The 12,283-nt window shown below is 39.4% G+C and overlaps 5 protein-coding genes across 5 annotated transcripts; 2 read left to right on the top strand and 3 right to left on the bottom strand.

The window, feature by feature from the left end:
* Nucleotides 1–351: 351 nt before the first annotated feature.
* Nucleotides 352–4,806, bottom strand: GCK72_002597 (uncharacterized protein; the record flags this gene model as incomplete). The annotated part of the gene is made up of 17 exons (XM_053723507.1): nt 352–550; nt 597–684; nt 732–1,042; nt 1,088–1,453; nt 1,505–1,728; nt 1,775–1,884; nt 1,929–2,097; nt 2,148–2,376; nt 2,425–2,641; nt 2,692–2,847; nt 2,895–3,027; nt 3,085–3,295; nt 3,341–3,425; nt 3,475–3,575; nt 4,018–4,143; nt 4,247–4,497; nt 4,549–4,806. 17 exons carry the CDS (start codon nt 4,804–4,806, stop codon nt 352–354), a joined length of 3,234 nt encoding a protein of 1,077 aa, XP_053592152.1.
* Nucleotides 4,807–5,625: 819 nt separating this feature from the next.
* Nucleotides 5,626–6,350, bottom strand: GCK72_002596 (uncharacterized protein; the record flags this gene model as incomplete). The annotated part of the gene is made up of 3 exons (XM_003111942.2): nt 5,626–5,808; nt 5,853–6,035; nt 6,078–6,350. The coding sequence occupies 3 exons, from the start codon at nt 6,348–6,350 to the stop codon at nt 5,626–5,628; spliced, it is 639 nt and encodes a 212-aa protein (XP_003111990.2).
* A 367-nt stretch (nt 6,351–6,717) lies between these two features.
* Nucleotides 6,718–7,130, bottom strand: GCK72_002595 (uncharacterized protein; the record flags this gene model as incomplete). Its single annotated transcript, XM_053723506.1, has 3 exons — nt 6,718–6,885; nt 7,022–7,051; nt 7,101–7,130. The coding sequence occupies 3 exons, from the start codon at nt 7,128–7,130 to the stop codon at nt 6,718–6,720; spliced, it is 228 nt and encodes a 75-aa protein (XP_053592151.1).
* A 323-nt stretch (nt 7,131–7,453) lies between these two features.
* On the top strand, nt 7,454–9,629 carry GCK72_002594 (uncharacterized protein; the record flags this gene model as incomplete). The annotated part of the gene is made up of 6 exons (XM_003111983.2): nt 7,454–7,498; nt 7,589–7,851; nt 8,073–8,187; nt 8,246–8,857; nt 9,418–9,574; nt 9,622–9,629. 6 exons carry the CDS (start codon nt 7,454–7,456, stop codon nt 9,627–9,629), a joined length of 1,200 nt encoding a protein of 399 aa, XP_003112031.2.
* A 337-nt stretch (nt 9,630–9,966) lies between these two features.
* On the top strand, nt 9,967–11,444 carry GCK72_002593 (uncharacterized protein; the record flags this gene model as incomplete). The annotated part of the gene is made up of 5 exons (XM_053723505.1): nt 9,967–10,237; nt 10,282–10,386; nt 10,888–11,076; nt 11,122–11,204; nt 11,331–11,444. The coding sequence occupies 5 exons, from the start codon at nt 9,967–9,969 to the stop codon at nt 11,442–11,444; spliced, it is 762 nt and encodes a 253-aa protein (XP_053592150.1).
* Nucleotides 11,445–12,283: the final 839 nt, after the last annotated feature.

Here is a 12,283-nt window from a genome sequence, read left to right as displayed (position 1 = left end):
CGTCGAGAAATGGAGCGAAATATTTGAATGAATTGAATAAGTTGAGGCCACCGGAGACAGAAAAAAGGCAGCTAGAAAAAGAGAAAAGTTCTAGAAATACACGTAGTTGGAGTGAATCGGAGACTTCCGAAATAAGCAGCAGGAATGATAAAACAGTTGAAAACTGAAAGGAAGGGGATGAAGAGAACGAAGAGGAATGTGTGATAAGTATGGTGCCACAATAGAAATGGTTGAACCGATGAAAAAAGGAAAGAAGTGATAATAATGGGAGTGAAAATGTGGGTATTCGAAAGGGAACTAGAGGTTCTTAATAAATTAAAAATAAATTAATACAATTTATATCCAGAGGGATTATACAAAATACTTGACGGCGGAGATGTTGAAGAGCTTCTCAATAAACACCGAATCTTCTAAAGCAATGACGTGTGCAGCTCTTCCAGTGAGCTTCTGAGTATTCGATGACCCCAACTGATGAAATGTGGTGTATCGGACCAGTGTTTCACTCTTTTCACTGTTTTTGATAGAATTCAAACACGCCGACATCATTTCTCTGTAATATTTATTTTTGTTTTAGGCAATTTTGCTTTAAAAAATACCTATAAGCCTCTCCAAATTGTGATTGATCTTCTGACGAGATTTTTGATGGGACTAACAGGGAAGACATGTACGGAACTAGTTGATCATCTGAATGGAATATAAAGAAGTTTCAGCAACTGTGAATTATGACTTACGTGGTGTTCCAACCAGCAACACATTTCTGAACTTCCCACACGAACTATTCAGAGAAGTTCTGTAAACGAAAGAAGATGCGAATTCAAGGGAATCTCGGAATGATAATTGCTCCATTGATCGAGATTTTTTCCACCACTTCACGAATTGAACTCCCCAATGAATGTGCTTCTGAACGTAGGCAAGACCGAGATGCGGTGAATTGATTGTCATCAGAGTAAAACATCTATCGACCATCCACTGCATTTCCAGTTCCGGTGCCAAACCGACGGCACTTCGTACGATAACTCCGCCAAGAGAGTGAGCCATGAAACTGAAACAACTCGAGATATATAAAAATAAGAGAAAAAATTCTCACCTGATTCTCTGAATATCAAATCGTGCCTCCTCAACGTATTCTCTAACTTCTGACAATAAATTATGTGCCATTGTAGTGATATCTGCCCAAGTTTGACTCCGATTCGCGCTACTCATCAAATAATCGAATGACCATGGTTCCTCTTCAAAATCCTCTCCTTCCATTTGAATTCCATGATAGTGAGCATTGATAGCCTGGTCGAGACCGCATCGGAATGGAACTAGATCCTCATGGGATCCCTCTAATCCGTGGACAAACACAACTAAATGATTTTTGGTGGCGGAGCGAAGAACTGGATCACCAATCACTAATGCGGACTTTATTGGAGTGAAGACAGGACCGAACGCTGATTTTCCGGATTGCTCGCTGAAAAATTATAAATTTGTTGCTTTGAATTGTCACTTCAAAAAATCTAACCTATAGAGGTGACCCTCATAATTGGCCTGCTCTCTCAACATTTTTTTCGCGGCCTCTCGTTCTCTGAGTAGTTCAAACGCAGCCATTATATCTTTCGGATGTTCTTCTGTTAGCTTTTGATCAGCTGCTTGAGACAGCGTTCCGACTTGTGATGGACCAGCTATACGAGCAGAGAGAGAAAGAACGTCGTCTGCAGAAACTGAGGTTCGGAGAGCGTTGCGGACCTGGAAACTTTTCTCGGTGTTTGTTTAAAAACTTGACTTCAGATACCTCTTCAGAAGTGATACTTTCTTTCGAAACCAATGGAATTTGATCATTCGCTGGATCAAACTCACCAGCAGCCGAACAACGCCCGAATTCTGAAGACGAAGATGGAGATGCTGAAATCGATGTTTGATGTAAAACCTGTCAAACATTATCTTACCAATTGGCTCACTGTGACAACTTGGACTATCAACAGTTTCTTCCGACGCAATCGGAACATTTTTGATTCCTTCAACAACTTCTGAGGGTGGTGTCTTGAGCAAAAGGCCAACTCCATCTGCAGAAACGGTCTCTACCACCGTCTTCGTACGATTTCGAGATTTGTTATCCTGTATATTTTCTGATGAATGTTTCAACTATCACACATCACAAATCTTACCACTTTCCGAGATAAAGACTGCGAGCAATCCAAACTTTTTCTTCTTGGATGAATCAATTTTCTTGTTTCATTTCGTATTTTCTCCCGAAATGACTTATGCTTATCGTGTGCCTTCACAACTGGCATCGATGCGCTATTCGGTAAAGTAGAGGAAACCTCTTGGCCAGTACGATTCACTTGCAAAGCTTCATTCGGATTTCTAGAGAAAACATCTTCGAAAATGATTGGACTGAAAAAAATTCATTAATTTTCATTATAATTCTGAACATTCACTAACCAATATTCCCCAGGACAATCAGTTTCTTCGCAGAAAATTGTGCAACGAGGTAATTTCTTGAGGTAGTCCACTTTGATAATCGACTTATAGTGTTCGAGAACTGCCACAGGTGTTCTGATACAACATTTATCAATCGGTCGCTCAGTTATCCAAAACGCTTCACGAAACACTGCACGACGTTGTTTATCAAACACAAGAAGCAGTTGTTGATTGAGCTCTGGAAAATAAATGAAAAATCGATAAACTTCAACATTAAGTTGTTCATACCAGTTGATCTTCGGAATAACACTAACATCTGCTGATAAATAAGAGTAATCTTTGCACTCCATTCAGAAATATCTGCTTCCACGCATCTCGTCGGATGCTCTGAGCTGTCGAACCGCAAAAGTGCAGCTTTCATTTCAGTTTGAACGTCGAGAATCGCTAAATCTTCTAAAATTACACAAAAACTCAAACTTTTTGTTGTTTACCAACAGAAACCGATGCATTTATTAGTTCCGAGTTGCGAACGATGAATTGTTGAATGGATCGTGTGGCGAATAGGAGAGCATGAGCCGAGGAATTGTATACTCGTCGTAATTTTGTGCTTTTTACTGATGATGTCTGTAATAACTGGTAGAGCGTTGTTACACCATTCTCTCTTTTTTCTTATAATCCTACCGATTCTGTAGCGTTTGCTCTTCTTTGTCTCGTCGCAACCATTACAAGACTACTATATACACACATTGTGATTGCTGACAGGTAACCGCTATCGAAATACAAAGAACGGGCGGCGGCGACTAATCGAGTCGGATCTAAAGGAATCTCCACGATGCGTTTTGTCACCTTCAGGAATGATTCGTATTGAGGTGGATGGTAACGGTCCATGTATCTTAAATACGACTACATTTCATTCATTAAAAATTTAACTGATTACAATAATTCCACTTCGATCTCTAATTTTTGTGGTTCGCATAAATTGAGTGTAGAGTTGAATTGAATCGAAATATGAAACCAATCGTCTGAATAGAGGAAGCTTCTTTTTTTTAAATTTTATTTCATTTTTGATACCTAGATTGAACTTTTCATGTTGATACGTCACTTCGATTGTTTTACTAACAGCCGAGCCTTGATAAACATGTGCCAATAGAATATTATTCGATGTTCTTGGCCTGAAAATTATAAATGGGTTCTACAATGATCACTATTTGCCCAGACCCTAGTTCTCTGTCTGCTTCCACGTCGTGTGAAATGTCTATCGACCCCATTTCAACAGTTTTCTTCGGTTTTAGACGTATCTGAATTCGATGTGTGAGACGCTTCAAGATACTTTATCAACCTGGTAATAACCCCGATCAGACAAGTCGACGTTGAAGAACTCGCATAATTGAACGCTCACATTGAAAACCTGATGGGCTTCAACCCGCATTTCCCTCCCCCGCCTGGAATTAATTTGTTTTTGAACATTTTTCCTCAACTTCAACCCCAAATATCATGGAAGACTGAAAGCTGTTACAGTGTTAGAGTAGCCACACAGATGTCCAAATCAACAGTTATAAAGGTGTTCAACAAATAACTTTATTGACATTATAAGAGAAAACAACAAAGTTTTACTTTCCGGCGATGATCTTCTCGCTTTGGGAAATCTTTCTGAGGAGCTCGGCACGCTTGACGACTTGTCTCTCCTCACGGCGCTTACGGCTCTCCTTGTTCTTGTCACGTCTAGCTTGAGCTTGGTCACTGAAACATTTTAGTTGTAAAAATAAGTAGAATAATATTCATGTGGTAGCTCGGAATACCACACTTAGTTCCAAAACTTTAAAATATTTCAAAAAAAACTTACGCAAGTTGCTTGGCTCTCTTGTTCTCAGTCTTCTTCTTGAAGATGTACTCGATGAGATTCTTCTTGTTCTTGAAGTTGTTTCCCTTGGCGCGGAGGTAGAGCTCGTGGTAAAGATGCTTGTCCAACTTCTTGGCGTCTCTGTATCTTCTCAGAAGATTTCTGAGGACACGCATGCGTCGGATCCAGAGGGTCTTTTCAGGCATACGGGCATTAGCAGTACCACGGCGCTTTCCGTAACCGGTGTGACGTCCCTAAAATCGATAATTGCGTTTTAATGTTCAAAACTAGGAAAATTTAATTACCTTTCTGCGGGCCTCCTCGTATTCACGGGCGCGGAAACGGGAGTGAACGGTGACTGGTTTGCGGATGATGAGTCCGTCATTGACGAGTCTGCGGATGCTTTGGCGGGAGTTGGCTCCAGAGATTTCGCTGACCTCGTTGGGGTCAAGCCAAACACGGTGCTTTCCGCACTTCAATACGGCCGAAGCCAAACGTTTTTGCAGACGGAGATTGCTGAAAGAGAAATAATGTTTTCTTGATGACAAAGTTTCAGTCAACATGAGAAAAACTGCATATCCAACTTTGAACATGCGGTAAACTTTTTACAGTTGAATTTTGCAAGAAAAACTCACCTCATTTCGTCTTGCTACCCAGTATTTGGAGTTTCCTGTAATATAAAAAAATGTCGATGAGAAATTGAGAAAAAATCAGCGAAGATTCAGAGGTTTGAGTGATAATTTAGCAAAACAATCAAAAATGAAGCTAATTCGAACGAAAAATCGATTTTTTAATTTTTCCGATCAAAGATTTGGCTGGAAAACATTTTCAAGGCTTGAAAAATCGAAAAGAAGTTTAGGAATTGGATAGAAAAAGTGCTATTTTCCGTTTTCATTGCGAGACCCGAGTGGTTAAAGGCGCATGGCTACGGTAACACTCGTTTCGGCTGTGTCGGCGGCGCTGGCCTCACCACTGAATTTCGGCGCACTGCTGAACTAAAAAGGCGTAAATAGGTGTAATTTGTTAGTGAAAGTTGCAATTTTTGAAACAATAATGATGCCAAAGTATTCACCAAACATTTTTATTTAAATTTTCACCCGAATTATGTGCAGTTTACTTGAAAATTGATAGACTTACCGTCCAAAATTGAAAACTGTTTTTCAACTTTTGAGCAAACTGTCGTTTTTTTTTTGAAAACTCACCGAATTGGAATTAGAAAATATGTAGACTGACTGAAGATGAGGGGACACAGCAAGCTGCAACGATTTTCAAAACATGGTGAAAGATTGCGAAATGTTCTTATGAACAACAATGAGTTGTTTTTGTGGTTTGTACTTTTCTCTCAAAAAGCAGTATCATAGATCAAATTTATTATACAACTTCTAATCCATATGTAAATCCTCTACAATATCATTTTCTTGGATCAAAATTTCATTATTTTCTTCTCTTCGTGGCTCCTCCCAATCATCAACTCCTGCAATCTCCCAGTAATGAGCCATCAGTACAACGTCAACGAAGATAAAACCCATCGTAGCTACCGAGTGCCACAAAAATGTCAATTGAGCCTAAATTTATTTCTTGTTTTGAGAGGACTTAGGTTGTGACTCACGAAACAGTAAGACGATACTCCAAGCAAAACCGACTTCAAAGCTCTATCATACGACGGGGAAATTGAACGATTTTGATTCCAATAGAAAGGGTCAGCGACAGAAAATGTTGGGAAAGTTCCGGCTCCAATATTCAATAAGTATCCGAAAAATAGAAAAAGAGCGAACGATACTGATTTTGTTGCCTGAAATTCAGATTTTGAGAACCTTTACTAACATGACAGTACCGATGTCTGAGGAAGCCATGCCAATGATGCTATTGCTATTATGACAACAATCATCGAAAAATGAGTGAGAAGCATTTGAAGTGCGAAGGTCCGAGGGCAAACCAAGTTTCCAGATGTAGCTTTGGCGATTTTGTAAATGTGCCAAGAGAAAATTATTGCGAGAATTGCAGATAAAATGCAGGAGAATTTAAATCCGAAACCAATCAGTTGGAAAGTTTTAAAAGATCCGAATACCAAATAAATATAGCCAACGACGAAGGTGATGATGGGCATTTTTTCTGCAAATTCACTCGAGAAATGGCTCTTCTTTGAATTTCCCCAGAAAAAAAGCGACGAATCCACCAACTTCTCAGCCCGATGCGAACCTATAATTAAAGATTAAAGGCTTGGCTTCAATCCGGATAGAAAAAAAAATGCGAAAAAAAGAAAAAAGGAATAGAAAATAGAAAAAGTCAGATTTACTCTGGACTCTATCGGGTTGTCCTTGACGATGTCAGAATACGTAAAATGTCAGAATTCATGTCACAAATCATCTAGAACAAAGAAATCAAATAATTTATTAGGAAGAGAAATAAGGGAAGACGAGACAGCTTTCAACCATGGTAACTGAGATTTTCGTATAGTGGTTCATTCTGAAAGTTTATTTTCGATTTAGAAAAATGAAACAAAAGTTGATTACATTGACTTTCGGTTTCGACTCATCGACACGAAGACTATTGCTATTGGAAGTTGATGATAACGACTTCAAGTCTTTTGGCTCTTTTTCAGATTTTGGTTTCGCGGTGACAGAAGGCGCGGAAGAAGATTTCTGAAAAATAGTTAGTTGGTGAACCTTGCTGAGGTCCCGGAAGGTGCAAGAGGGCGCGGTCGGTAGCATTTTTGCCTTTGATTCTGGCAACGGTGGTTCGAGTCCGTCAACGCCTTTTCTTTTTTTTATAGCATACCGAAACAGAAGGAGGTGAAGATTGAGACTTCTAAAAACATATTTTCTCTGATTTATACCGTATCCCGTGACCTACTTACCGTATTCCCTGAACTCAACTTTTGACCCATTTCTTCTCGAACTGAATACGCAAACAATCACGTCGAAAATCGGTTTTATCACAACTTGACAATGGTTTCCTTTTTTTTCTGATTTGACTACTTGGCAATATGTAAAAATTGGATTCACGTTAAATGGGGGTGACGTGGATAATCTGGTTGGCATTTTTATTGAGCAGCAGGGATAGAAAATCGAAATCAGTTTAGAATTTCGGCAAGCTCTCAGCGAAAAAGTCTTCCGAAGTTCTTCAGCAATCATGGCTTCTGGTAATTTTGATCTACGTGCGTTCACATATTTATAGTTTTAAACTTTTACAGCGTTGGACCAAACCGACATGGTTCAAATTCCGAATACGCCGACGTTGGTGGCCGAGGAAAATGTGAGTACGGTAAATTGCGCGGCACGGTCTTTTTGAAAAATAATATCCCGATGGAGCGCGGTTGCTTCACCCTTCAAGTTCGAATTCCAGGTCGACCACAAGAAACGTGTCAAATTCCAACCGACGGCTCAAGAGTCTTTCGCTATGGAGCACGTTGTTCATCAGGTTCCGAATCCGGAGCCACGTCTTCGTGGGCCTGCAATTAAGGATAAATCGGAGAATAATGCGAGAAAGGATCGACTTCCGGTTCAGGGAGAATATTTTGATAATGATAAGGGGGATCGATTCTTTTTCCGTCATAAATTGGGAGATGGTGCCATGGGACACGTCTTTTTGAGTGTCTTTGGTGGAAGGTAGGTGATGGGATTTATGAGAACGTCTGGGGTGCCGCGAGCGCGTTATTCACGTGGAAAGGCGGGTTTGGTTACACGTAAGGTCACGTAAATATACACCTGCTTCCGTAAATCCACACGAGTCTCGTAAATCTACGCAGTAACCCTTAAATCCATGCTAATCAATACAGTACCCAGCGCTTCCACTACTCCATTTCCAGGTCTCAATACATTTTTTGCAGAACCGTCGCCATCAAAACCGAGAAGTATTCGACTGGAATGCTTCCGATGGAGATCAAAGTGCTTCTAAGCATCAAACGTCATCAGGGATATCACTTCTGTGACATCATTGATTATGTAAGTACTCACTTAGGAGGAAGGAATCCAAAAAGACAATTTCTATCTTTCATTCCAGGGAACTATCCGTCGTGAATACAACTACATGGTGATCAGTCTCCTCGGAAAAGATCTCTATCGTCTTCGTTCTGAGCAACCATCTCGTTCATTCACTCTCAATACGACAACTAAAATCGCATTGGAGACGATTGATGCCATCGATGAACTCCATAAGATTGGATATCTGAGTCGTGACGTCAAGCCGAGTAACTTCGCTCCAGGAATGCGTGAACACGGTCAACACAAGACAATCTACATGTTTGATTTCGGACTTGCGAAGAAGTATGTTGACAGAGATAACAGAAAAATGAAGTCTCGTGGAGAGGTCGGATGGAGAGGAACCGTTCGTTACGGAAGTCTTCAGGCACACAAAAGAATGGATTTGGGAAGACGTGATGACGTCGAATGCTGGTTTTATATGCTGATTGAGATGTATGTTGGAGAGTTGCCATGGCGTCATATGACTGATCGTACGCTGGTTGGACAGGCGAAGCTCTCAGTCAGAAATGAGTCTCGTCAGACATTCTTCAATCGTATTCCTAGACAATTCGAGAGAATTATGGATATGATTGATGCATATTCTTTCGAGGTCCGGCCAGACTATCCTCATTTGAAGGCACTCATCAATGAGGTGAGTAGAGGGACACAAGTGTGCTTTATTGAGACTCATGGAGTTCCAGTAGAGCGTGTTTCCTAGAGTACCGCTCAAAAGTTTATCAACTTTGGCTGTTTTCAGTGGAAAATGACTAAGTAAGTTTGATAGTGTATTTTGGTGTCACCTGATTGTCCGATAAACTTAATTTTGTATGGGCTGAACAGAGTCACATCATTTTTGCAGTTGATCATTTTTTGTAGGGGCACTGTCTTGAAAGTTACAGGTAATCAAAGTCATTTCTCCTTGAAACCGACTAATTTCAGTGTATATAAGCGAAATTTTGAAGCATTTCACTTTGACACCCTGTAACTTTCAAGACAGTGTCCCTACAAGAAAATGGTCAACTACAAAAATGATGTGCTATTTTGACTTTGTTCAGCCCATATAAAATTGAGTTTATCGGATAATGAGATGACACCGAAATACACTGTCAAAGTTGATCATTTTCCATTGAAAACAACAAATGCTGATAACGTTTTGAGCGGTACTGTACTTGATTATGGAAAGTTGGTCAAAATCAATTCCTTCATTTATAGATCCGCATCGAGAACAACATCCCAGACCGTTGCAAATGGGATTGGCAAGTTGAGGAATCTCAACACTCCGAGCTCACCGAGACAACTTCTGTCATGTCGGATATGGCGATTATGGCTGAGCAAGGAGGCACTAACTACACCGATCGTGCTTGCGAGAGTGAGTTGAGAGGAGAATCTTTCATCCCTCCAAATAAATATTTTCAGATCAATAGACTACCGTCACCATCACCGTCTTATCACTCTTCATCCCTTCTCATCAATCTCGTAACGAATCGAACACTTTCCTGTATAATTTTCTCTTTCTTTTTCCGTACCAAAGTAAAGTACCGAATCCTCCTCCCAATCAACTCTCTTACTCTATTCTCATCTTCGTCCATCATTTACTACTGTACTACTAGATCTTTGTATATAATAAATGTATTTGCTCCCTTCACCTTCTCTCCATGTGTTCTTCAATCTCCACGAGATAAAAAGTGTAATATATCCGAGTCAAGTGACCTCCATTCCCCTTATCTCTTCCGTCTTCTTCTCCGCATTCTCAACAAAAAAATGCGTCTTCTTCTCTCGATTCTTCTTCTAATTATTCCCCTTTCTTCCTGTTTCGGTATTCAGAAAAAGCAAAATGTTGTAAATTTTTCTCTGAAATCTCTGGACAAATCAAGCACTTTCGATTCACTTGATATTCTAAACAAGAACTTTGAATCGATTACGAAATATGTGAATTTCAATGGAAACTCCTCAAAACTGAATGGAAGAATCAGATTGAACGAAAATTTGGAGAAGATCATCTTGAGATTAGCTAACGAACGAATTGAACAGAGTGAGTTAATTGAGAATCTGATACAAAAAAATCGTTGATTTCAGATGAATTGTTGGTGTCTCTCGGTAAGAAAAACTCGAGTTACATGACAGTCCACACTGATTCCTATAGAATGAAGATCTTCACTTCGAAACAAATTGTTGAGAAAGGTAACATTTGAGAGCTTGTCACAAAATGTTATAAGTCAAATTTTCAATTTTTTAAAAATTGATTTTATCGATGAAAACGCGGTCTTCATTTTTGTAGTTGAAAATTTTGAATAGATATTCCAGTTTTTGTGATATAAGCATTTGAAAACAGCCAACTGAAATTGGGAGGAAATAAGAAATTGCCTTCTAATTCTCAATTAAATTTATTCCCTTATACATTTTTTTCCTTAGAAACTGCTCATGAGGCTTGACAAGAATCATTTTCTGTAAAGTTTGGTTTTAAATACCTACAAATCTCGAATTTCATTTTGTAGTTTACAACTTTTTCATTCCTGTTATCTATGTTTGAAGACGCATGTCTTGAAAATCAAAAGAGCTAGCAAAAAGTGTTCAACTACGAAAGTGAAGATCTAGATTTATAAGTTTTGATTTACAAAATTTTGAGACATCTTATCGTCCCTTCATATCGTGATACACTACCAAGATCAACCATAATTTCAGAAATAATTCTCCAAAAATCTGATCCAAATGGTTGTCAATGTGCCCATGGAAATTGTGCATGCTGTGCTGGTATCTCAGTTCCAGAATTCAGACATTCCGTCTGTGTAAATGCTACATACAATCCAGTCACAATCGGATTAGACTTGTCGATTGGAGTGGATGGACACTATTTCAGTGAAGAGATCTCTAGTATGATTATTTTTTCAAGATTCCGCAATAGTTTTTATTTTTAAGTCCGCAATCCTCCTCCAATATGCTTCTCTCTTCCAATTCCTGGAGCAGAACACATCGCTGGCGTCTGTGTTGCTTTTACAAAAGTGAGTAATCTAGACAATTCTGAAATTTAATCTGCGCGTCGTTTCCCGACCGTTTCACTGTTTCGGTGAAGCGCAGTTACAAAAAACAGACAAAACCCATAACATAAAAATGCCCTATCTTTTCAGTTGGATTTGGATAGAAAAGCTAAAATTCTTTCCGGTTGCATGGATTTCGAAGTCGAGTTGATCCACTTAAGAGTTCTCAGTTTCCACTTGGGATGCTTCAGAATGCCGATTTGAGATGGCTTTGAATAATGGTTTTGATTGAAAAATATTGAAATAAATGGTTTTTCTCTATATCAATTTCTATTGCGTCAATAAAAGAGAGCTTACAGAAATGGAATCCTCTAGCTTCTCTGCGCGTGCTACTGAATTAGGGTCTATGGGCTGATAATGATTCTTACTGTCACCGAAAATTCCTTCATTTTTGATCTGGAGACCCAGAATCTGTCCATGACAAAAGGTGTACATAGCACGGACAATAAAGCAACAGATGTCGTCATATCAAAATAGCGTGGAGGAGGATCAGGGTGCAGGGACGTTGACAATAGAAAGAGAGCTAAATGGATGGGGGACCAATACGAGAGTAACAAGAAGAAAGTAAATCAATAATAAATCAATAAAAAAGAAATACGACATTCGAGTATAACCAATTTCAGTGCAAAATAGTGCGATTTTTGAGTTGTTGTCTTAAAATGACCATAACTCTTTAGGGAGTACTCGTAAAAAAAGTTGTCAACAACAAAAATGAAGCTCCACTCTTGGTCTGTTGGATCCATAAAAAATGTTACTTTGTGGGACAACCAGTGATACCGTAACACCCTCTCAAAGTTGAACAATTTCAACTGAAAGCGGCCATAATTCGTATATTATTGCACGGCACAGTACATGGTTTGATGAACTAGATCTCCCATCAATCTCCGAGTTCACAGTTTCCCACCACCGTTTTTTTCGAAACAATGTCTTGCTGCTCTCCCTTCTTAAGAATCAGCAAGCCTCCTTGATTCGTCGTCTAACAAGTACGAGATAGAAGAAACCATAGAGACGCAGACATCTCGGTCCTCTTCCCTTCACCCAAA

Source organism: Caenorhabditis remanei, chromosome I (assembly GCF_010183535.1).
Source record: "Caenorhabditis remanei strain PX506 chromosome I, whole genome shotgun sequence".
Taxonomy (NCBI): Eukaryota; Metazoa; Nematoda; class Chromadorea; order Rhabditida; family Rhabditidae; genus Caenorhabditis; species Caenorhabditis remanei.
The sequence above is the reverse complement of the archived record's forward strand: the minus strand, read 5'-3'. Positions and strand labels throughout refer to the sequence as shown.